The 26,632-nt window shown below is 39.9% G+C and overlaps 1 protein-coding gene across 5 annotated transcripts in view; it reads right to left on the bottom strand.

The window, feature by feature from the left end:
* Positions 1 to 26,632, bottom strand: part of SS18 (SS18 subunit of BAF chromatin remodeling complex) — a 60,856-nt gene that overhangs the window by 18,378 nt on the left and 15,846 nt on the right. For all 5 annotated transcript variants that reach the window (XM_024202678.3, XM_024202677.3, XM_024202675.3 and 2 more), the window contains exons 4-5: positions 18,605 to 18,758; positions 5,486 to 5,707 (exon numbers count right to left, since the gene is read on the bottom strand). In XM_024202678.3, the coding sequence (XP_024058446.1) occupies positions 5,486 to 5,707; positions 18,605 to 18,758 (376 nt within the window). The remainder of the gene's footprint in view (positions 1 to 5,485; positions 5,708 to 18,604; positions 18,759 to 26,632) is intronic.

Below are 26,632 nucleotides of genomic sequence, written 5' to 3' on the forward strand. Positions count from 1 at the left end.
TGTATGACTCCATACTAGTAACTACACACACACACAAAATGTTAAAAGAACATTAATGTTGCAGATTCAGCACTCAAAAGTTAGCAAGTGCCATAATTAAAGGTTATTATCTATATGCAGCCTTAATTAGCCCCTGAGCATATGCATTCTGATACAGTCTTTAATTACATGATCACATACATTTTTCCACAAGACCACTCACTGCCTCATTCAGTGCACAGGATGGACAGTACTCATTGAACAAGCAGCTATACTATAATATTTTATCATCATTGTTCAGTGTGTGGCTCATGCCTTATTTCCATCACATTATTCAAACCCTGCTCTAAAGACTGAATTATTAATTTCTTCATGGGCTTTTCTATGGCACACATCACTATAGTATCTGACTATTTCACAAACATTAATGAGTTTATTTTCACAACATCCCTGAGGTGAGATGGTATGATTATCTCCATTTTGCAGATAGTAGGGAACAGAGGCACGGAGTGATGAAAGTCAAAAATATCCACTAATTTTGGGTGCTCTATTTCATAGATTCCACAGCCAGAAGGGACCATTGTGATAATCTAGTCTGACCTCCTGCATAACACAAGCCACAGAACTCCCCTGTTTTAATCCCTGTTTGAACTAGTGTTTATCTTTTGAAAAACATCCAATCTTGATCTTAAAGTTGCCGGTAATGAAGAATCCACCACAACCCTTGGTAGGTTGTTCCAATCATTTTTTATCCTCACTCTTAAAAATGTGTGCCTTATTTCCAGTCTGAATTTGTGTACCTCAACTTCCAGACACTGGATCTTGTTATAACTTTGTCTGCTAGACTGAAGAAAATTTCCCCATCTAGGTAACAAACATGATCAAGTCACTCCTTAACCTTCTCTTTGTTAATAGATTGAGCGCCTTAAGTCTATCTTTATAAGGCATGTTTTCTAATCCTTTACTCATTCTCATGGTTCTTCTCTGAACCCGCATCAGTTTATCAATATCCTTCTTGAACTGTGGACATCAGAAATGAACACAGTATTCCAGTAGCAGTTGCACTGATGCCAAATACAGAGGTAATATAACCTCCATACTCCTACTTCAGAAACTGAATTAGCTCTTTTGATCAAAGCATTGCACTAGGAGCTCCTGTTCAGCTGACAGAGCCTTCATCCTGTAAGGCCTTTGTTCCTAGATGTGTAACTTTACATTTGGCCATATTACAAAGCATACATTGTTTACTTGTGCCCAGCTTAACACGCAATCCAGATTGCTTTGTATCAGTGATATGTCCTCTTCATTGTTTTGCCATTCCCCCAAATCTTTGTATCATCTGCAATCTTAATCAGTGATGATTTTATGTTTTCTTCAAGGTCACTGATAAAAATGTTAATCGGCATAGGGCCCAGAATCGCTCCCTGAAGGACTCCTCTAGAAACACACCTGCTTGATGATTCCCTGTTCACAATTACATTTTGAGAACTGTCAGACAGACAGTTTAAAATCCATTTAATGTGTGCCTTGTTGATCATTTCTAGTTTTTTAATCAAAATGTTGTGTGGTATGAAGTCAAAATCTAAGTATATTCCACCATTACTATTACCTTTATCAACCAAACTTGTAATCTCATCAAAAAAAGATACCAAGTTAATTGGACAGGATCTGTTTTCCATAAACCCATGTTGACTGGCATTAATTATATTTCCCTCTTTTAATTCTTTATTAATCGAATCTCATATTAGCTGTTACATTGTGCTGCCTGGGATCAATGTCAGGGTGACAGGCCTATAATTAACCAAAGTCATCCCATTTACCCTTTTTAAATATTGTCATAACATTCGCTTTCTTCCAGTCTTCTGTAACTTCCCCAATTTTCCAAGAGTTAACAAAAATCAACATTAACTGTCTAGAGAGTTCCATGGCCAGCTGTGTGATACTAGCAGTGTTACCAGCTCCACCAATATAATTGTCTCAGCAACAGTTCCTGCTCCACGGTGAAGCAAAGTAATGATTTGTTTAGATGCTGCTCCATCCCCTCTTTGAAAACCCATTAAAGTACTGATATTTGTTCAGTAATGGAACTACCATATCAGCTGCTTCAGCAACCAATTTAGAAAGTGTAATCTATTCCAACGAATTGCCACAACTTCTTATTAACTTATTGTTTCAAATAATTCTTTTACAGTCTTAACAAATCTACAATTGTTTTTGCAGTTTCTAATGATCAATTTCCAAGTTTGATGGGGGGGGGGGGGAAAAATAAATGTATTGGGCAAGTATTATAGTACAAAGAATACTATGAAGAAATATGAAGTATACTACTTTGAAATAGGTGAATCACTAACTTCCTAAGTTTAAAGTAGATCAATTACTTACAAAATAAACTGATTTTTGCACAGATATTTAGTTTGCATTCTTTCCTTGTATTTACTTCTACCTACATCATTTACTTTACTTATTAAGAGTGAAGTCTTTATAATTTAGGTAAACTTCAGCTGCAATATGTCCAATACTTTTCTAAAATAATTCATAAATATTATAAAAAATGCTCCAGCCCACTGCCTAATAAACACACAACATTTACCAACTTACAGCCAGAGGTATATTTGCTCCAATTTGCAATCACAGCCGTGTGTCTACTGTACTTTTTCTTAACTACCAGATTTCTTAGAGCTGTGTAACTACGACTGTGGCTAATCTCAGAATCATCCGTTTTCTTGCTTTTGCTAACAGTAACCAAACTCGTGGCTGGACTGTCTTCCGTACTAACACTGACTGGATCTTCCTGTTGATTTGAACCTCTAGCTGACCTAATAAAAAGAAAAAGTATTCCTTCACGGACAACAGACAGATGTGCAACAAAACATGGAACAAAAGACACTACTGGAGAGCAAAACTCAATCTCAATTCACAGTACAGTATTATGCATATTAGTGACCAAAGACTCATAAACTCATAGACTTTAAGGTCAGAAGGGACCATTATGATCATCTAGTCTGACCTCCTGCATGATGCAGGCCACAAAAGCTGACCCACCCACTCCTGGAATAATTCTCTCCCTTGACTCAGCTGTTGAAGTCCCCAAATCATGATTTAAAGACTTCAAGTCGCAGAGAATCCTCCAGCAAGCGACTCCTGCCCCATGCTGCGGAGGAAGGCGAAAAACCTCCAGGGCCTCTGCCAATCTACCCTGGAGGAAAATTCCTTCCCGACCCCAAATATGGCGATCAGCTGAACCCCGAGCATGCGGGCAAGATTCTCCAGCCAGACCCTCCGGAAAAAGTTCTCTGTAGTAACTTTTAATATCCCATCATTGACCATTGTTACTAATTACCAGCGATGGCACGTTATTGACCTATTGACTAAAATCACGTTATCCCATCAAACCATCCCCTCCATAAACTTATCAAGCTTAATCTTAAAGCCAGAGAGGTCTTTCTCCCCACTGAGAGAGCCTTCCAAAATAAAAAACATTTTCTCTCATAGCAGAAGTAGTAAAGGGAGCCCCACATGTATTCTTTAGTTGACTTATTTGCAATACAATCCAGATAGTAGATAGAAAACAAACATGTTTTCATTACTGCATTTACATTTTGGAGTCCATAGTTTGGTTTTTAGAGGACGGCGTATTCAAATCAAATGCAGCAAGACTTCACAACGAGCAAGCGGTGTTCTGCCTGTCTGTTAAGAGCATTTGTGTGAATACATAGCATAGAAACAAGTGAATAGTTTTGACCATTGTGGTAGGATCATATTTTTATACTGCAGTGTACTTGGCACTAACACAAGGACTACACTGTCAACAGGACAGAGCATCTCTGCTGTTTATTCTGGATAAATATCTTAGACACAGAATCAGTTCTGAATTGTTACTTTATGCATAAAGACATCATCAGAAAATACTATGTAAAAACAGATTTGTATCTGGGAATGAAATTCTATTACTAATAGAAAAGAAACAGGTATTCCAAATTAAAAACATGTGTGTGATAAAGAACAGGGATACATATGGATACATAAGATTAGATAGTCTCCTATAAATGTTTATTGGGACTATCTAATCTTAATTACTCCATTTATCCATGAGACTGAAGAGTGACTTGTGTGTCAGTACTTAAAAAGAAAAATGTATTGTTTTACCATGGTACATTTCTACAGGAGATACATACAGCAAAGTAATAACTCTTTTATATCATGATCTTCACTAAATGCAGAATGTTACATAAATAACACTACAAAAAATACATAGGTTCCCTTCAGATCTGGCAAAAACAGATATTTCCAGTGGTTCACACTGTGTCTGAATGTGGCCCAATGACTGAAAACACTGAAGTGACTGAAACACAGGAGAAAAGAAACGAAGGGTGGGATCCACAAAGGTACTTAGGTGCCTAATGCCCATTTTTAGGCAACATTGCAATCCAGAAAACTCCAGCTCTGCTGCTGTCTAACTTCATAGGTACTTAAACTCACTTGGCACCTAAGCTTTTGCCTCTGGACATGCGAACTGCAGCCTCACTCCTGGGCACCTATCTCCTCCACAACTGCCCAGTCTAGGCAACCAGATGCCTGTCTCCCACCTAAGAGCCAGAATAATTCACAAACCAGAAAGACAGGCATTCAGCCACCTAAGCTTAATATAGAGGCCCTATTCATTAGATAGCATCTGAGCACATTTACTGGATCAGCCCCCTCAGGCTAGTTCACATAATATAGCCTGTGGGAAAAGGGGAAGAGAAAGAAAAGGAGGACCTCCCTTATAACCGTTAGCCGAGTGGATAGGGTATTCACCCAAGATGTGGGAGAGCCCCCAGTTCAAGTCCCCATCCTCCTGAATGGGTGAAGGAATTCGAACAGGGATTGGCCACCTCTCAAGTGAGTACTCTAACCACTAGGATATAGAATCATTCTAACTCTATCTCTGGCCCAATTAATATTTAACTATTCAACTGTTTCATTAAAGTGGACCAACTTCAACAGGAGAGATTGAGGGACACGCATATCAGTCTATTTCCACAGCCTAGCGGTTAGGGCACTCAACTGAGAGATGATCGACCAAGTTCAAATGACTTCTCCCACTCAGGCGCCTATCTCCAAGAAAGGAGAGGGGCTTAGCATACATCCTGCTGAACAGCATCTCCCATGGGCTAGCTTAGGCAGTTCCCCAGCTAGTGTGCTGGCTTTTGTGGATCATGTTCTTAGGTACCTATTTCTCCTCATTCATTGTATAGGGAGTCTTTGTGCCTAACTCAAGCTTTGTGGACTCTAGTGGTTCTAATGATTTTCTAGGCGCCTACTAGGTGCTGTGGTGCTCAGCATTGCTACACCTAAGTCCCCTCATGGATCCCACCCAAAGATCGTTAGGTACATAAAGATAAAGATACTTAGAAAAGGAAACACTTTAACTAGGAATAAAGGCTTTTTTCCGCCTTTAAAGGCTTACATAAGAGGCCTCGTTTTCTAGCTGACCCCCACTTAATAGGAATTAAATTTCATTTACCTTGGTTTGGTTGCATGTTTATGTTTGGTCTGGGGCCATAGTTGCCCATGGGCTGTCCTTGGCTCAGAGTCATCTGATTCTGCACTGGCATGCTTTGCGAAGATGGCACTGAGTGATTATAACCGCCCATGGACCCATGGCTACTTGAAGGCATGTTCATGGAACTGTTTGTCATACTGAGTTGATTAGGCCCAGGTCCTTGCATAGGCATATGGTTAGGTCCTTTGGAGAGAAAAAACATGTTATGTTAAGTACCATTAAATAATCAACAGCAGTCACAACACTAATTATATTATGTACATTTATTAAATTAGTGGGTTGGCTTATGATTTGTTGATCTGATTAAATCATAAAACAGAGTTTGCAATTGTCATTAGGTTTAGTTCCACTGTGACTTTACATTATCTCCTATATAATGGCTGAAACTTTTAAGATAAAAGTTGCAAATAATCATTCAGCCTTTCTTAAATCCATACTCTGTGCAAAACTAGCCCTTTTAGCACTTAGCTCACATACACCTTGATTTCAACACACCCCTTATTGATCAGTGCAACAGTAGGATCTCTAGGTTCAAGAGCCTGGCTATATAGATTTTAATTTATTCATACTAGTTAACCTAGATATTCTTTTGAAACTGGTATTTAATACTTGGGAAATAATAACAAGTACTGACCTTCAGACAGCGCAAAGAAACACACACACACACCACATGATTATAAGCATATTTAACATTAGGTTCTAACATCAACTACGCAGCCAAAAGCTTACAAATATATTTACAGATTACAGAAAAAAACAGTTAACCTCTCACCATTGCTCCCAGTGAAGACCCAAAGGATGAACAACCTGATCACACACCCATATGGCCAGTTATACCTCTTCACCCTTTACTCCTCCCTTCCTGGCAAGACTGGTTGGAGTTTGATTGATCTCTTGATTATACGCACTCTCAATGGATATTTTAAAAAGAGTATAAACATGACTGCTTGATAGGACACCATCTGATCAGTTTACCTATTCTTTTAGCTGGGAGATGTGAATTGAAGTCCCTTTTCTCCCAATCTGAATATCAGCTGTTCACATTCTAAATATTTATTTTTTGTAACTGGAAATTGCTTCTATAAAAGGAATTTTTTTTTTTTTGTCTCTCTAAAAAGAGTGGCAGTGGAATACAATTTTATTTTGTACAGCTTTTTTCATATAGGCTTTATCCCCAAAAACTTTACACAGTATTAGATAATACAGTTATAAAGTTAAAATGAAAAAATACGAGCAGAGAGAGAAAAACAGGCAAGGGAGAAAATTTTCTAATCAGATATGAGGGTCGAAAAGGTAGTGAAATCAGGAAGGCTTATGTAAATGACAGGCATCCTAAGAGGGAAGTACTGTATGACATGCGGTACCTAAAAGTAGCCCCTGTAACTCTCATATTCATCATTCGTATATGGTTGTAATATTTCATACAAGGCATGCCATGTAAGATACCATATGAAAGGTCATGAAACCCATTGTTCTGTCAAAATACGTATATTGTTAGTGTGTATGATATTATGAGATTTTTCTGTATGGTTGTTATTGAAATATGTTGAGAGTTTGGGAGTCGCCTATTGCTAGTTCTCCAGTGACAACAAAGGAGGTGACCCACACACAGGAAGGTGTTAAACAACCATTGATCAGCAGGAGAGTTGTAAACAAGAGATTTACAATTCTATAACAGAGTTGCGTAAGCACTACACAAATGGGATTGCTCAACTCTATGACTCAGTTGCAAAAGACCACACCAGGTGGACTGCTCAACTCTGTGACTCAGCAAGGCCCACCAGGACATATTTGGGCCAGTATTTTCCAGGCACATGGACTGAGGGTATAAAATAAGGGGCAGTGGCATCATGCCTCTCTCTCCTCTCTCCTCCCCCACCTACGCTGAAGGCAACAAGAATGCTGGGAAGACAAAGACTTGAACTGAGGAGACTGGTCCCAGGCTGAGAAGGAAAGTCAGTCTGTGTATTAAGAACTATAACCTACCTGCAACATTCAGTGGGGTGAGAAAAGCTGTTTAAACCAGAGGTGAATCAGTCTAAAAGTTCAGGATTTAGACTGCATGTTTACTTTTTATTTTCTTAAGGTAACTATCTCTTACCTTTATGCTTACCACTTATATTCATTTAAAATCTATCTTTCTGTAGTTAATAAACTTATTTTAATATTTTATCCTTACCAGGGAGTTTGTCTAAAGTGTTTGGGGAATCTGCTCAGGTTACGAAGACTGGTGGCATGTCCATTTTCCTTTGATGAAGTGGCAAATTAATAAGTTTACACTGTTCAAAAGAACGTCTTGAGCAGTGCAAGACAGTATATTTCTGGGGTGCAAGGCTGGGGGATTAGGAGACTAGCTGTGTTTCTCTGCATATAGCTCATGAGTGGTTTGGAGAGCACTCAAATTGGCTTGGTCTGTCTCTGCATGCTGGTGGCTGAGTGATAACGGCACCTGGAGGGGTTTGCTGCTTGTCACTAGCAAAGCATTGTGAGAGACAGCCCAGGCTGGAGAGTTAAGGGGGCACAGCAATTCCACAGTTGCAGGTTGTACCCCAGGGAACCCGTCACAGGAAGGAAGTCTATCATACTACCAGTAGCAAGATTATGTGATGGGGCAGAGAGGGGAGGCCAACGCTACACAAGCTGAGTGGGGAGTGTAGAAATGATAGGTCTATAAATAGGCTCAAGGCTTTCATTGTGAAATAGGCTGCATAAAGGATATAAAACACAAGGCAATTTTGAAATGGATCCTAAAAGAAACACGGAACCAGTAGAGCAGTATGAGGACATAGCAATTTGGTTTTATTTTTCTGTATGTTTGAAAAGATGCACATCAGCATTCTATATGTCTGGAGAGCCAGGTCTTGGCCAAGGAAACACAGCTGCAATATTCAAAGTCAGAAGAAACTAAGGCATAGATAAGGATTTTAGATGAGGCAGTGTTATACACCAGAGGTTCCCAAACTGTGGTCTGCGGACCACCAGTAGTCTGCGAGCTCCATTCAGGTGGTCCGCGGATAATGCCCTCTAAGGTGTGCGCCTGGGTGGCCGCACATGAGAGAATGAAGAGCCACCCACCCAATTAGTGAAGCCGTGCAGGCGTGGCTCCACTAATTAGGTGCCTGGACCCTGGAGAAGACACACATGTAAGGTGAGGTGGTGGCCTTGGGGAGAATAGGGGGTAGGTGGGAGGGGGCAGTGGGGTGAGAAGAGGGGGTGGGGGGAATTTGGGATGTGCAGGGCTGCGGCGGTCAGAGAAAGAGGCAACTTTCCCCAGTTCCAGGGCTGCGGCTGCCGGGGAGAGACGGCCCTCCTTCCCAGCCTCAGCTCTGTAGCTGCTGTGGCAGGGGAAATACCCCCCTCCTTCCCAGCCCCAGATCGGGGGCTGGGAAGGCAGGGGAGAGGGGAAGAGACCCCCTTCCTTCCCAGCCCCAGCTCGGGGGCTGCCGCGGCAGAGGAGACCCCCCCCCCTCCTTCCCAGCCCCAGGTTGGGGACCGCCACGGTGGGGGAGAGAGGGCACATCCATCGCATTAGAAAGGTAAGACAACTGATGAGTTGTTTGCTTTTATTTGTAGAACAAAAAAAGTTAATTATTATTGTTTTTTTTATATAGTGCTTTCATTGAAAGCGCTTTACAATAGTTAGCTAACGGTACAAACAACATTTGGAAAGATCATTAAGTGGTCCACCGAGACCCTCAGCAATTTTCAAGTGGTCCGCAAAATAGCAAGTTTGAGAACCACTGTTATACACAGTGTTACAGAGGCAGTCACTGGCAGATTTGCAAACAACAAGATGTATACGAAAAAAGTGAAGGTCAAGGATCATACACAAACAAAAAAGCCAAACGGGAAGGAAATATAGAAACTCACCCTTGAGGTGAGCTTGTTGTCTGGTTGGTTGGTGGTTTTTGTGTGCCTGCTTGATTGAAGTTTGTAGTGTGTTCTGTTTGGGGGAGCTGTGTGCTGAGCCAAGCGACCTGCTAGCCTAGGCAAGGCTGAAAGCTTCCTAACAAAGCTCTAGCCTGCTCTCCTTTGATCCCTAATCCCTAAAGGATCCCCTGACAAGGGGGCCAGGGATAACTCAGGGAGAACAGGAGTTTAAAAAGCCAACTCCTATACGACCAGAGGAGCTAGCAAACAGGTGAGTTTTGCGAGGGAGATTAGAGAGGGAGCATGAGAGCCAGATACAACTAATGACCATTCTCTAAACTTAAGCCAATAAATGTCCCCCTCAAAAAACAAACAAACAAAAAAACCCTCTGCAAGAGTTAAAATAATGCAGGCAGATGTCCAGCAGCAAAGCAGAGGCTATCCAGTTTATTGCCCTGAATGCAGCATGTATAATTACCTGCCTTGTGGGCAGGGGGCATATATGTGCATGCAGTGCAAGTAACTCATGGTCCTCAGACACCAAATACAAGACCTTGAGATCACAGTGGCTGAATTGGAGGAGCTGGGGAGACAGAGAGGTACATAGACGAGACTTTCTGGGACACAGTAGAGTGGTCCCACCCTCACTCTGACAGCCTCTGTGCTGTTGAGAAGGATGAAATTCTCACCGAAGGAGAACATCAAGCTGGAGCAGTGGGAAACAAACCTATAGTTGGGACCCTCCTTCCAGATGGAGTCATGATATCCTATTGCACAGAGGCTACCTCTCCAGAGGAAGGAATCCCTGTTTTTTGGAAGAGACAGGTAATAATAATGGGGGATTAAATTATTAGAAATATCGATAGCTCGGTTTGTGATCACTGGGAGAACCACATGGTGAATTGCCTGACTGGTGCGAAGGCTGCAGACCTCTTGAGACCTCTAGACAGATTTGTGTGCAGTTCTGGGGAAGAGCAGGTGGTTGTGGTACATATAGGTACCAATGACACAGGGAAAAGTAGGAGAGAGGTCCTCGAGTCCAAATTTAGACTGCTAAGGAAGACATTAAAGTCCAGGATTTCCATGGTAGCATTCTTTGAAATGCACAGTTCCACGCACAGGGCCAGACAGGCAGAACTGCAGGGTCTCAATGTGTGGATGAGACATAGTGTTGGGAGGAGGGACAAAGGAACTGAGGCACCTTTTGGGAACAAAGAATGGTATTCAGGAAGGATGGGCTCCACTTAAAACAAAACAGAACCAGATTGCTAGCTGGTAAACTGAAAAGGTCATGGAGGAGTTTTTAAACTAAAGGCTAGGGGAAAGCCGACAGCCACAGAGGAGCACATAGTTCAGACAGACACATCCCAAGGGGGAGGATTTATTAAAAGGGATACTCTGTACCCTAGTAAAGAGGAGAGGATAGAAGGTGATAAAGAACAGGTCGGAACTGAAGAGAAACAGTAAAACGAAAGAGAGTCCCATTCAATTACATCACATGAAAGAAGACAACTAAATATTGACAAATTTCATAAGTGCTTGTATACAAATGCTAGAAGTCTAATTATTAAGATGGATGAACTTGAGAGTCTGGTATTAAATGAGGATACTGATATAACAGGCATTACAGCAACGTGGTGGAACAATGATAATCAACACCAGAGTACAAAATATATAGGAATGACAGAGTAGGTCGTGCTGGTGAAGGAGTGGCACAATATGAAAGAAAGCATACAATCAATATTGTAAATACCTTAAATAAACCAAACAGTACCACAGAATCTCTTTGGATTGAAATTCCATGCTTGAATAATAAGAGTATAGCAGTAGGAATATACTACTGTACTGATTACCTGACCAGGATGGTGACAGTGCTTGTGAAATACTCAGAGACAGTAGAGAGGCTACAAAAAAAAACCACAATAATAATGGGGGATTTCAACTATCCCCGTATTCACTGGATACATGTCACCTCAGGACTGGATGCAGAGATAAAATGTCTAGACACCATTAATGACTGCTTCTTGGAGAAGCTAGCCCTGGGACCCACAATGGGAGAGGCAAGTCTTGATTTAGTCCTAAGTGGCACACAGGATCTGGTCCAAGAGATGAATATAGCTCAACCGCTTAGTAATAGTGAACATAATGTAATTAAATTTAACATCCTTGGGGTAGGGGATACCAAAGAAACCAACCACAGTAGCATTTAATTTCAAAAATGTGATCTATATAAAAATGGTGAGGCTAGTTAAATGGAAATTAAAAGGAACAGTCACAAGAGTGAAATGCTTGCAAGCTGCATGGAAACTACCTAAAACACCATAACAGAGGCTCGAACAATATGTATGCCCCAAATAAAAAAAACAGTAAGAGGGCCAAAAAAAATGCCACCTTGGCTAAACAGCAGAATAAAAAGAGGTGGTTAGTGACAAAAGGGCATCTTTATAAATAGGAAGTCAAATACTAATGAGGAAAATAGAAAGGAACATAAACTCTAACAAGTCAAGTGCAAAAGTATAATTAGGCAGGCCAAAAAATAATTTGAAGAGCAACTAGCAAAAGACACAAAATCTAACAGCAAAATTTTTTTAAGTACACCAGAAGCAGGAAGCCTGCTAAACAACCAATGGGGCCACTGGACGATCAAGGTGCTAAAGGAGCACTCAAGGAAGATAAGACTGTTGTGGAGAAGCTAAATGAATCAGTCTTCACTGTAGAGGATGTGAGGTAGATTCCCACACCTGAGTCATTCTTTTTAGGTGATGGAACTGTCCCAGAATGAGGAGTCAATACAGGAGGTTTTGGAACAAATTAATAAATCACCAGGACTAGGTGGCATTCACCCAAGATTTTTGAAGGAATCAAATATGAAACTGCAGAACTACTAACCATGGTATGTAACCTATCGCTTAAATCAGCCTCCGTACTGGAGGACTGGTAGATAGCTAATGTAATGCCAATTTTTTTAAAAGGCTGCAGAGGCGATCCTGGCAATTATAGGCCATTAAGCCTAACTTCAATACCAGGCAAATCGGTTGAAACTATAATAAAGAACAGAATTATCAGACACATGGATTAACACTATATGATGGGGAAGAGTCAACACAGGTTTTGTAAAGGGAAACCATGCCTCACCAATCTATTAGAATTCTTTGAGGAGGTCAACAAACATGTAGACAAGGGTGATCCAGTGGATATAGTGTACTTAGATTTTCAGAAAGCCTTTGACAAGGTCCCTCACCAAAGGCTCTTAAGCAAAGTAAGCAGTCATTGGATAAGAAGGAAGGTCCTCTCATGGATCAGTAACTAGTTAAAAGACAGGAAACAAAGAGTACGAATAAATGATCAGTTTTCACAATGGAGAGAGGTAAATAGCAGGGTCCTCCAAGGATCTGTACTGGGAGTTGGGACCAGTGCTGTTCAACATATTCATACATGATCTGGAAAAAGGGGTAAACTGAGAGGCAGCAAAAGTTTGCAGACAATACAAAATTACTCAAGATAATTAAGTCCAAAGCAAACTGGAAAGAGTTATGAAGAGACCTCACAAAACTGGTTGACTGGGCAACAAAATGGCAGATGAAATTCAATGTCGATAAATGCAAAGGAATGCACATTGGAAAACATAATCCCAACTATACATACTTAATGACGAGTTCTAATATTAACTGTAATATTCAAGAAAGAGATCTTGCTGGAGTCATGGATAATTCTGTGAAAACATCTGCTCAATATGCAGCAGCAAAAAAAAGCTAACAGTTTTGGGAATCATTAGGTAAGAGATAGATAAAAAGACAGAAAGTATCAAACTGGCACTTTATAAAGCCATGGTACACCCACACCTTGAATACTGCATGCAGTTCTGGTCACCCCATCTCAAAAAAGATATATATTAGAATTGGAAAAAGCACAGAAAAGGACAGCAAACATGACGAGGGGGTATGGAACAGCTTGCATATGAGGATAAATTTAAAAGAATGGGATGGTTCAGCTTAGAAAAGAGACAACTATGGGAGGAAATTATTGAGGTCTATAAAATCATGAATGACATGGAGAAAATGGATAAGGGAGTGTTATTTACCCCCCTTCAAATAACACAAGAATGAGGTTCACCCAATGAAATTAATAGGCAGCAGATTTAAAACAAAAATAAGGAAATACTTTTTCACACAACACATGTGGAACTCATGGCCAGAGGATGTTCTGAAGGCCAAAAGTATTCGTGGGCTCCAAAAAGAATTAGAGAAATTCATGGAGGACAGGTCCATCAATGGACATTAGCCAAAATGTTCAGTGACTCAACCCCATGCTCTGAGTGTCCCTAACTTCTAACAGCCAGATGACAACGGATGGATCACTCAATAAGTTGCCCTGTTCAGTTCATTCCCTTTGGAGCATCTGGCACCGGCCACTGTAAGAAGACAGGACACTAGTCCATTGGCCATTGTTATGTTCTTATGGAGTTGTGTTTAAGAAAGCTCCTCTTAACCAAAAGAAGCAAAGCCATAAGTTTACTTGATCTGGCAGATAGAGATAATGGAAAGGATGAAGTGTTGAAGGTGTCAGATGTGTACAGTAAATAGCCACCTTTGTAGTGATGGTAAGGCTAAAGATAGAGAAGATAAGCAGAAAGATGGGAGACTCAGAATCAAGCTCTTGCAGGACTCCATAAAAGAGGGGTTCATGGCACAGAGGAAGATCCAGAAAGAATAATTTGGTAAGCAGGAGTCTGACCATGACAACACAGAACCAGAGAGGCCTGCATAATCACGTCTCCAAGAAAATCAAGCACTGCTTAAGGCTGCACTGGCGTCAAGGGGAAAAAAGGACGTCATCAATAACTACAGGGTTGAGATAGGTTTCAATGTGGTAGAGTAAAACTAAGATTTGAAAGAAAACTCAAAGATATCATACAAGAAATTATTATAGGGATGACAGAAGGCTACTTTCTCAAGTACAGACGCTCCCCGACTTACGCAAGCGTTCCGTTCCGGAACGTCCTGGTAACTCGAATTTTGCTAAGTTGGAAACGTATCTCCGACCAATACGCAAAAACAAAACAAAATAAAAAAAACCTCCTATTTCTAGCTTACGGAACTTTTTCCGTAAGCTCGGATTTGTATACGTCGGGTTTATGTAACTCGGGAAGCGTCTGTACCTTATTGAAGGGAAGGATAGAAATAGGATAGAGAAATGTGTTGTCAGTAGGAGAACACTTCAACCTCTCTGGTCACTCAGTAACAGACTTAAAGGTGGAAATTTTGCAACAGAAAAGCTTCAAAAACAGACTCCAACGAGAAACTGCTGAACTTGAATTAATATGCAAACTAGATACCATTAACTTAGGCTTGAATAGAGACGGGGAATGGCTGAGTCAATACACAGATTGAATCTATTTCCCCATGTTAAGTATCCTCACACCTCTTGTCAACTGTCTGAAATGGGCCATCTTGATTATCACTACAAAAGTTTTTTTTCTCCTGCTGATAATTGCTCATCTTAATTAATTAGCCTCTTAGAGGTGGTATGGCTACTTCCACCTTTTCATGTTCTGTATGTATATATATCTCCTCACTATATGTTCCATGCTATGCATCTGAAGAAGTGGGCTGTAGCTCACGAAAGCTTATGCTCAAATACATTTGTTAGTCTCTAAGGTGCCACAAGTACTCCTGTTCTTTCTTCAAACTGGTCTTCCATTAGACTGCATCCAGAGAAAATTGGTTATGACTGCCTTCTGTGATCACAGGACAACAGTGCCAGTATGCCAAATAATACAATTAAGGGCCTCTGTAGTACATAAAGCCTTTTGTTATCTAGGCCACAAGCTTTTGAGCAATCATCTTTTGCCTGATTTCCTTGCCCAGCAGTTATGATCATCAGGAAATTGGTCTACGCTAAGTCCTTTGGTTTGCTCAGCACTGACCATTGTTGGGCAGGTCTTTTTCCATCACAGGACCCTGGCTGTGGAAGACCTTTCCAATAGTAGGCCTTCCTGAATCCATTAAGGGCATGAATTCTATTTACTTCAGGTAGGTCTATTCTTGATAATTTTCCCCACAGCTTCCTTGGTTTTGCATGTTATTAAATGTGTACTGTATTTGGACTAATTATGTCTTCTTAGATTTTTAAAATTTTGTTTTTGGCTTCTATTACAAAGTGTTTATTGGGATCTGTGACGGGGTGGACTAAGCCGACCTCATGACTCTGCCATATCCCACCCCAGGAAAAGGGCAGCAGAGACAGTCCTCCAAGCAGCCAGGAGCAGCAGCAGCATAGTATGCAACCAATCAGAGAGGGACTGCAGGGAGCAGCCAATCCTGGCCTCGCAAAGCTATATAAAAGGAGCTGCAGTGCAGTGCAGAGTTCAGTTCCTTGCTGGAGCTGGAGGAGTGTGCATGCTGTGTCTGGCTGGCTGAGGGAGCTACAGGACCTCGGACAGAGCAGTGCTGGCAGAGACTGGGGGAACACGAAGGAGTGCCGGGTTGGCTGCTGGGACTCAACCAGGACAAGGCCCCAAGGTAAGGGTGAAGAATGAGCTGGGGCCGTGGGAAAGTGGCCCAGGGAATCATAGCAGCAACACAGTTTAACTAAAGGGATGTGGTGGATGGCTGCTATATATAGGGTCCCTGGGCTGGGACCTAGATTAGAGGGTGGGCCCTGGTTCCCCCATCAGCCACTGGGGAAGTGGCCTGACCTTTGATGTGCCCCAGAAGAGGAACTGAACTCTTTTAGTGGCCCAGCAGGAGAGCTGGGGCCAGAAAGACCTAGAGAGGTGAAGAGTCTCTGCGTGACATGGCCCCACACCAGGGCCAGAACTGCTTGAAGAGCAGGGACAATTTGAGAGAGCCCAGAAGGGGCTGAGAGACAGTTCAAAACAGGGTACTGCGATAGGCCCTCCTGAGCTGATTAAGGAGTGAGACCCAAGATAGGGCTGCAGATCAAGAGCTCTTACAGAGGGCGCTGAGATAAGCCCCTGTTGGACTTCTATACCAGAAGGGGTTTGGGTGTTTTGTTCTTTTTGTTTTGTTTTTTTATAATCTCATATAGAGACTGTGTGACTTGGCCAAAGGGCTGAGTCACTGAAGACCCACCACAAACAGAGGTGAAGGCATAAGTACTGAGACAGGGGTGCTCACGAGAGGTGTTCGTGACCTCATTACAGATACTTATTCTGAGATATCTACATACATAAACATGTACACAAAATAAAATAACTGACTGCAAGCATATATGTCGATTACTAAAGGTCTGGGAACCTTCCACAGACTTAAAAAAAAAAAAAAATGAATTTGCTACAGCTTTGAGCAGCGGGTTGGACTAGATAACCTCCTGAGGTCCCTTCCAACCCTATGATTCTATGACACTTCTATTTCAAAGTTGTACATTTAATATGATTTTTCCCCCCCTTTCTCCAAGGTGTAGGAAAAAATATTCAATGGATTCAGTGTCACCCCCAATATCAGAAAATGACCCATTGTAAACTGTTTATCTTCACATTCTCAGAGAATCTGAAACAGAGAGGAGAAGGAGCAGATGTATATTTTAAAAAAAGAATATGTTGCAGTAGAGGGTAAATTAAAGCTTGGTTAGTAACCATATTTAAATATTCTCTCTATTGGGAGAATACCCAAACAAAATTTATTTACCTTTCACATATTTTCATAAGCGCTCTTTTTGTAGTCTACCGAACTGGCAAAAGATGTACCTTTTTAAGCACAGTAACTTCACTGCAGAACGAAGGGTCAATGCTGACATTGTGAAAATGATCTTTTCCAAGGAAACACATTACAATCATAAACACAATATTATGACTTTACTAGTGGCTCGAGACTGAATTGTGAAGGACAATGCCATTTTCAATGTGAGCAGATGGACGCTAGGAGAGGCAGGAAACTCCCCACTGAGAATCCCTTGGTTCCATTTAGGAAGTGAACATCATCATATATGACGAAGCAAAAGAGGTCTCTTCTGCCAAATGTGGCCTGTGCTACAAATAGATGATTTAACTAAATTCTGCTCCACCCATATGACACATGTCACTAAAGGACCACTTCTCCCTCTCTAGAGGCTAGCAGCCATTTTTCTCAAAAAGAAATCTGATCACTATCAGATCATTTGAAACCTAGAGTTGAGGGGAAGCTAGGGACTTGTTACTCTGATAGGAGCTGGAGCAATCACAAGATTTTGACCCTCATGTTTTAAATTCTATCCGATTTATTTATATATCTGTAGAGTTTATCCATGTGCTTGTTTGAGAGGGGTGAGTCTACGGGGAACCTTTGATGGCAGCTTCCTTTCTCTGGAAGAATCATCATCTTAGAGCTTTGGTCTGAAGAGCTCACTTGCACCCACTGTGCGGAGAACTGAATAAAAGAAATCCTGGGAATGTAGCTTTTAAGTTAAAAGCTAAACTATGAGAAATAGGCACTAAGACTTTGAAACTAAATTCTGGGAAGCTGATTCCCTATAAAGAAGTAAGCTTTTCCACAACTCTCTCCATTCTGCTCTTACTGCTAACAGGAGCACTTATCTCTGTAGCCAGGACTGGTGCAGTGTGGAATTTTATCATCTTATTTCATTGCTTTGTTTTTCTACTTCTCAGGTACAGACTTTTTGTTTGTTTGGTTTTTTTGCAATTAAATGACTTTAAATTTACACCTGAAACAATAATCTTCAAGCAATTTCTTCACAAATTCCTTAACATTCAATGTCTTCAATAATAAATGGAAACAGAAAATTATAAAAAAATTATCTAATTTCCACTAAAGTGTTCTATTTTTAAAGCTTACCCAAATTGAAGCATTCTCTTTAAGTTATATTTACTTTGTTACTCTCTCGTTATTTAGCTATGATGATTTTAGAGTCTTTCCTTTATGGAAGGATTTGTATTTCTTCAGCCATAGGCCAATACCTTTCCCCAATAAGCCTTCTAAAGCCAACTGTACTGCATGGTTTCAGACAGACTAAATTTAGCCAGTTCTGTTCATCAGAGGAATGCTGTATGTCAGCTACATCAAAGCCCAAGGGCAGCCTGATAAACACTGAATACAGGTCACGTAGCTCTGTAGCTAACAAACTCTAAGAGAGCTTGTACTCGGGGGCATTCAAAGCAGTTTTGTCATCAACAATCTAGTATCCCTTGAGCCCCCATGTCGTTTCAGTTGCTAAGCAACACTGGTGTTAATGTCTTAGAGGAGAAAAACTTACCAGGCATCTGGCCGTTCATCTGGCTCTGCATGTGTGGTGCAGGAGGGCCCCCACCTACCATACCATCTGAAGACATGTTGTGAGAACGTGGAGGTGGGGGAGGGCCACTCTGACTCATCCCTCCTGGACCCATAGGCATATTCTGTGTGGGTGGCTGAAAGGAGACAGTTTAGTCAAACAAGAGAAGCATTTAGTCTGACAAAAATATTATATGTACATATGGTACAACAGTTGCCTATATTGTTAAGTGGGGTATGAAGGAAAGCACTGTGAAAAGCATTTCTTGTCTCTTCTGATGCATTTAACTCCTTTTAATATTAACTTTAGTAAAACATTTAATATTTTACATAATGTATTACATCAATTTTACATAATGTATTAGACACACAGCATCTTTCAGCATGGCTATTAAATAAAATACAAATCAATGCCTCATTAAAAAAATATCAGAACATTTTAAGATTGCTTAAAAAAAATTAACCCCCTACCCATCCACCCCAAAAAAGGGCATTTTAAAGAACCACCCCTTTATATCTGCTCTTTCAAAGCAACATTTGTTTGGTATAAAAATAAACATTCTATAATCTTCTCTCACCAACAGTTCCTGGTGCATCCACTGCTGATAACAGACTTTGCACCAGTAAAAAAGTAGTTACAAGAAGAGATGAAAACCCCTAAATGCTGAAAGCATGCCAAAAATCTGCAGTATTACAGAGGAGAACTGTGGGTGTTAGAAGGTCTGACATCCCTTCTTTTCTATCCCTCTGAAGGTTCATAATTTTGTGCTGAACACCCCCTACAGACTGGAAGCACATTAGTGCTGCTCTCCAAAGGTCCAGAGACAGCTGCCTAGAAAGGATGTTTATGGCAAATTTCCTAATGAAATTGTGAGGAAAATCGCTGAATAACCTTGAGAGTTCAAAGAAGGAAAGCAAGAAAAACAATATACATGAGCAGAAATTTACCACTGGACTCTACTGAGGAGGATGTATGGGGGTACAGAAACTGCTGCTAGCTAGCTTCACTGTCCCACGCAACCCTCGGGAGACAATACTAGCCCCCTTGTACACCTCAGCCAAATGCTTTCTGTGGGATAAAAATGCTCTTTATTATGAGAGGGCTAAGATTCTCTCATCTGGGGCTCCTCAGACAACCACCATGATACCCCATGCAGGCTACCATGCTCTGGGGCACCCTCTCCTATGACACAGGTATGTGGTTATTTTGCCAGATTCCCTTTTACAGAAAGAAATAAGGTGACCAATGGGTGACCTCCTGTGGGCTAATTCCCCTGCAGCCTTGTCCTTCCCTTCACTATGTCTATTCATCGGGGGTTCAGAAGAAGATAGAACTGGAAGTGGCCACGGTCTTAAAACAATGGATATAAGTAGCCACCTCTCATTTTTCAGACGAGAGGGCATTTAGTTTCTTGACAATTTCTTTAGGAAGTCTGCTAAAGTTCTTCTTTCTAGGCAACTGTCTCTATACCCTTGATGGCCAGCCCCAATGTACTTCCAGTAAGCAGGAGGAAGAAAAAAGCAGTGAAGGAGATGGCTTCCCCACTAAAACCCTTCACCTTTCTCTACAATGACAAAAAAGCAAAGAGGTGGATTTTCATAACCAACTTATCTCTCACTGCAGCAAAAACAGCAGGAAATGGAGGGGGTAAAGAGTGGAAGGCAGCTACCATTCTACAGCAGAACCTCAGGGTTACAAATACCAGAGTTACAAACTGACCAGTCAACCACACACCTCATTTGGAACCGGAAGAACACAATCAGGCAGCAGCAGAAACAAAAAAAAGCAAGTACAGCACAGTTAAATGTAAACTATTAAAATAAAAAGGGAAAGCAGCATTTTTCTTCTGCATAGTAAAGTTTCCAAGCTGTATTAAGTCAATGTAGTTGTAAACTTTTGAAAGAACAACCATAATGTTTTGTTCTGAGTTAAGAACATTTCAGAGTTATGAACAACCTCCATTCCTGAGGTGCTTGTAACTCTGAAGTTCTACTGTACTTGATCTTCCTCTTCTATTAAAGAAGAGGGAGGAGGGAAGGCCTTTTAGGTCCAGCTCATCTTCCTTCTACTTCAAGAGGCTGACCTTTCCTCACTAAGGTTGTGGGACTCTTTTTGAATTGAGCAAACTAGCTCAAAAATATTTGTCAATAGACACAATAAAAGAAAACTCAAGATTTTATTTCTCATTTTATTTTAGATGGATTGCTTATTTGGAATCTGTGGAGCACCAATATAGGGTCAATAGCATAACATAATACAGGAAGAATTCTCTCAGGGTAGAACCACACAAGTTGAAAGAACTAACAATCTATGTCATTTTTTTTCTTGTTAACACTTTCCCAGATAAAGATTAACTTTGCTAATGATTTACAGTTGGATTTAGAAAGATTGAGAAAAGGTTAATGTTTACACAGCACTTTCAGGATGAAGATTATCATCAAGTTTCGGCTGTAATTAAGAATGAAGTGGTGAATTCCTTATGGTGGTACTTGCAATAAAGCTAAAATATAATAATAGCCAAAGAGGTTTGCATACCCCTAAGCAAGAAAAAACTGACAGGAAGGCAAGGGGGGAAAAATATGGCTAAATCACACGGTTCCCAAGGCTATTTGAGCCAAACAGGTACAATACTTCAGAAAATGGAAATCCTACTTTAGTGAAGCCAACAGAAAAGACCATAAACACAGATAGCTTAAAATGTAAGATATAAACTAGAATGGCTAAGAGAGAATTTAAGCAAATAATCAAGGACACAAAAACGTAAATTATACTTGAAACAGGACCTACTGTGAATTAGTGGGTCCACTGAGAGTTACCAGGAAGTTAAGGGATCAATTAAGGAGAATAAAGACATAGCTTCTCTGCAACAATGATTTCTTTGCAACAGTCTCTATCATAGAAGACACTGGGGAAAATGCACCTCAGGCCCATTCTTTTCAGAAGAAAACAATAAAGTACTGTCAGAAACTGAGTTGCCAGGAGGAGGTGCTAGAGAAAAATTGCTAACTTGAAGTGCAATACCAGAACCAGATGACATTCATCCAATAGTTCTGAAGGCAGTTAAGAACAAAGTGTCAAAGTTGTTAACATAAGCAACCTCTCACTACAATAAACTACTCTGTAAGAGGACTGAAGGGTAACGAATGTTATACCTGTCCTCAAAAAAAAAAAAAAAAAAAGGCAGTGCAGCTGATCTAGGAATTACAGACCAGTGAGCCTTATACTTCAGTATCAGGTAAACTGACTGAAATAATTAAAAACTGAATTATAAAACACCAAGATGGACACAGGATAAGGACAAATTATCACAGCTTCTATAGAGGGAAATCATGTCTATCTAATCTATTAAAAATCTCTGAATGTGTCAACAAAAAAAGTAGATAAAGGAGAACTAACTGACTAAGTTTATTTAGAATTTCAAAAAGCCTTTGGCAATGTCCCTCATAAGGGTCTACTGAGGAAACTAAGTAGTGCTGATGTGCATACTGTCATGGATCAGAAGTTGGCTAAGAGAACAGAAATATTTAATAAATTTAAACATGGAAAAAGGCTACTAACGTGATGCACCAAGGTTCTGTAGAAGAACTGGTGTTTAATATATTTATTTATTGTACTGAAAAAGGGGGCATATAGCTGACAATCTGCAGATGATACAAAATTATTTACATTATTCAACTCTAGAGAGGACTGTGAGGAAGGAATAAGCAATATGATGGCAGATTAAATTCAATATTGATAAAAATAAGATAACATACATTGGAAGGAATGATTTGAGCAACTCAAAAATATTGCAGGGTTCTAACTTTCCTGTAACTGCTAACAAAAAAGACCTGGATATCATTGTAGACAGCACAGTGAAAAATGCTCAAAATGCAGAGGCAATCATAAAACAAGAAAAGAAAATGTTGGTGTATTAAGAATGGGATAAGAAAATATAATGCCATTATATTTATAAATGCTCAGTTCAGTACCATGTTCAGTTTTGGTCACCCCATCCCAAAAAGATATAAGAGAAATAGAAGCACTTCAGAGACAGGCATCAGATGATTAGAGACCTGGAAAGTCTTTCATATAAGAGGTTGAGAAGACTGATACTGTTAATTTTAGAGAGGAGACAAATACAAGGGGATATGATAGCAATACAACCTCATGAATGGTATGGAGCAGTTAAATTAGGAACTCCAATTTACCCTTTCATAGCAAAAAACAAGGGGACATTCAATGAAACTGAATGGAAACAAATATATAACTGATAAGAGGAAATTCCTTTTTATACAACACACAAACTGCTCAAGGAATTCACTGAGAAAGTTTTAGGAACAAGTTGTAAGTAGGAGTCAAAAAACAATTACACATGTATATGGATAATAACAACACACAGTTACATTAGATGAGATATACACCCTCATACTGCAGGGCATAAGTCGACCACTAACTGATGGGGATTAGGAAGAAATTCACCCTACATATATAATTATCCACTATGGTGTTTCTAGCACCTTCCTCTGGAGCATCTGGCACTGGCCATTATCAGAGGAAGGATACTGAACTAGATGGACTACTGGCTTGATCTAATATAGCAACTTCCACGTTCCTATACGTGATACTGCAAATAGTGGGACCTTATTCAACAGATAGTCAATCACTTTCCAGCCTGCTTCAAAAATAATGTAACCAGCTATCAGATTAACAGAATCATAGAATTGTAGGACTGGAAGGGACCTCAAAAGGTCATCTAGTCCACTCCCCTGCATTCATGGCAGAACTAAGTATTATCTAGACCACCCCTGACAGGTGTTTGTCTAACCTGCTCTTAAAAATCTCCAATGATGGAGATTCCCCACCTCACTGGGCAATTTATTCCAGTGCTTAACCACCCTGACAGTTAGGAAGTTTTTCCTAATGTCCAACCTAAATGGCCCTTTCTGCAATTTAAGTCCATAGCTTCTTGTCCTAGCCTCTTAAGTTAAGGAGAACATTTTTTCTCCTTCCTCCTTGTAATAACCTTTTATGTACTTGAAAATTGTTATCGTGTCCTCTGTCTTCTCTTCTCCAAACTAAACAAACCCAATTTTTTCAATCTTCACTCATAAGTCATGTTTTCTAGACCTGTAATCATTTTTGTTGCTCTTCTCTGGAATTTCTCCACATCTTTCCTGAAATGTGGTGCCCAGAACTGGACACAATATTCCAGCTGAGGCCTAATCAGCATGGAGTAGAGCAGAAGAATTACTTCTCTTGTCTGGCTTCCAATACTCCTGCTAATACATTTCAGAATGATGTTTGCTCTTGTTGCAACATTGTTCACTATTGACTCATATTTAGCTTGTCATCCACTCTGACCCCCCCCACACACACACACTCTCTTTCTGCAGTACTCCTTCCTAGGAAGTCATTTCTTTTTGTATGTGTGCAACTGACTCTTCCTTTTCTATTAAGTATTAAACCTTTTTGCTTAATATTAAGCTATAACGTTCTGTTTTTTAAAACCAGATGAAATCTATGTCAATGGCCTCAATACTTCTTTCATAAGTTAGATCAACTATAAGCTTCTTGACCACCTCCAATAAGAATGCTAAAACACCAAACAGAAAGAACTTAAATATAAACTGACTTCATATTACTGAAAGGCTAAAACATGAAACATCTTCCAAGTTAATGTTTTTCTTTGAAAAGCAGACTGGCCCAACGTGAAGCCCAGTCAATCTCATACTTAGTCTTAGTGTAAATCCATGTTAAGAGGAAGTTCAGATCTGGAGAGAGTAAGGATGAAGGCTGCTTGGCATGGAAGGATTTTTTCAGGATTAAATGCAGAAGGGAATTAGAGTCCATGTTTTTATTCCAATTACAAACTGGAATCAAATTCAGTATTTTAGAATAAAGATCTATTTTAAATTATATGATAACAGTAACTTAGGGAAGCCAAAAGTCATTCTGAGTTGTGCACTCACGCCAACAGTCATGCAGCACTTTTCAATGCCGTAGTGAGGTTTTCTTCAGGGTTTTAATACAGGACAAAAACAAAGCAGCAAACAAGTGCAAGTCTTGAATTTTCTACTACGACCCTGACTCATATCAATCAGAATTATTATAGCCTTCCTGCTGTCAGTAAAGGACAAAAGATTTGTTTGCAGAGTATTGACAAAGTTAAACAAGACTGAGATATAAGACTAACTATAGCAGAGACTCTGGAAGGATTAAAACATGTAGGAGAGGAAGTAAGCATTGCTAAATCCTACTAAAACTTTATTGCTAATCTGTAGGGAACGCAAAAGCATATTTTAAAGTCTGCTTTGAAAACCTTGTTTTTCCTGTAATCATTTTAGGGTTTTTTATTATTGTTTGATATGCAATGTAAACAAACATTCCCCCACCCTCCTATGGGCAGAAGAGAAATGGAACTAAATCAGGATTTAATAATTTGTGTTCAGGTCTTTGAAGCACAATTCTCTGTAATATAAGATTTCTCATCCCATGAGCTACCCTAACCTGCAGTCTATTGCTAATATCTCAGCCTCTGTCTATTCTATTGATAGGTGGCAATGGCATCTGCAGAGCACTTACTGAGGTGTGAGAGTGGGAAATAAGGTGACAAAAGGCCTGAACTTCTGAGATTTGAATACGCAAAAATGTGAAAGAAATGTAAATATAGTTATGTTTATTCTGCTACTTTCAAAGAAAAACAGTGGAAGTGTTAGAAAAAAAGCATCAATTTTTTCAAAATGTGATTTTTTTTCATATAACGAAGTATTTGTGACCATATGTAGCTGTGAAAATAAAGTTTAATTACAAGTGTAATTTATCATCACACTGCTGCTGATCTTACTGAAAAGTGATATCAGTGGTAAGAAAGTCCAAAGTAAGAATGACAACCAATTTCCAGGCTGATTTTATATTAATGCTTTTAATATCAAAAGAGAACTTTGATTTAAATATTTGGATAGAATGTTCACCATGTACACAGTAAAATATTTCATCATTAAAATCAGCTGACCAACCAGAACAACTTTATTAGAATACTTTTAATGTTTACAGAGCAACCAGTTCTGCTGTTAAAAACAATATGAAATCAGGATAACAACTGGCTTATGATTATATTTTAGGCTCTAATCTGCTGTTAGATGCAGCTATTATGAATAAAATTTATACAGGATACTTAAACTTCCTTTAAGACATTTATATTGCCACAGACAATAAGTGAACTTAGGGCACACTTGAGATTCAAAGCTGGATGGGTGTTTGGGGTACTCCATGACAGCAGTGAAAAATGGGTGGATCACTTCTGTTATTAAAAAACTGATCTTGTCCACCTAGAATAAACCTGTTTTTAAAAAGGCTTTCTTCAAGACACATATAACCTTAGAACAGGTACCTTCTGCTCTTCAACTGTGTAGCTCCTTCTTCTTGGGGAATCAAGGAGGCTATTGCTGAGTTTAAGGCCTGGTCTATACATGTTTTGTTGGCATGGGGTGGGGGGAGTCAGTTGTTGGGGGTGAAAGCATGTGTGTGTTTTTAAAAAAAAAAAAAAAAACCCACCATCCCTAACCAAAGTAGCTACACTAAAAGCCCGAGTGTAGAGGCAGTTATACCAGCAAAGAAGCTGTTTTGCCAGGACAGCTCATTTTTTTCAGGGAACTGGCATAAGCTATAACAACAAAAAATGTTCTTTCACTAGTATATCTGATGCTACTCCCCTAGATGGGTTTGCTGGTGTAGGTGTACTGGCACACTTCTTAGAGCATAGATAAGGTCTAAGATATCAGCAGAAATTGATTTATTGTAGAAATGTTTTAATGGTATTGTGCAAGACTCTGTGATTACTACTGAAGAATTTGCGATCACATAGGCCAGAGCATGAAGACAAGATTTCAGAGAGTGGTTTAGAATCTTAATGATAAGAGAAAACAAGGCTCTCTGAAGCAGAATGGACAAACTGGTGAATACTGGGAGTCCATGGTACTCCTGAGCTAACTCATAGGCTGGATGATGAAGGTTTGAGTTTTTAAAAAC

Source organism: Terrapene carolina, unplaced genomic scaffold (assembly GCF_002925995.2).
Source record: "Terrapene carolina triunguis isolate 2854851 unplaced genomic scaffold, T_m_triunguis-2.0 Scaffold58, whole genome shotgun sequence".
NCBI lineage: Eukaryota > Metazoa > Chordata > Testudines > Emydidae > Terrapene > Terrapene triunguis.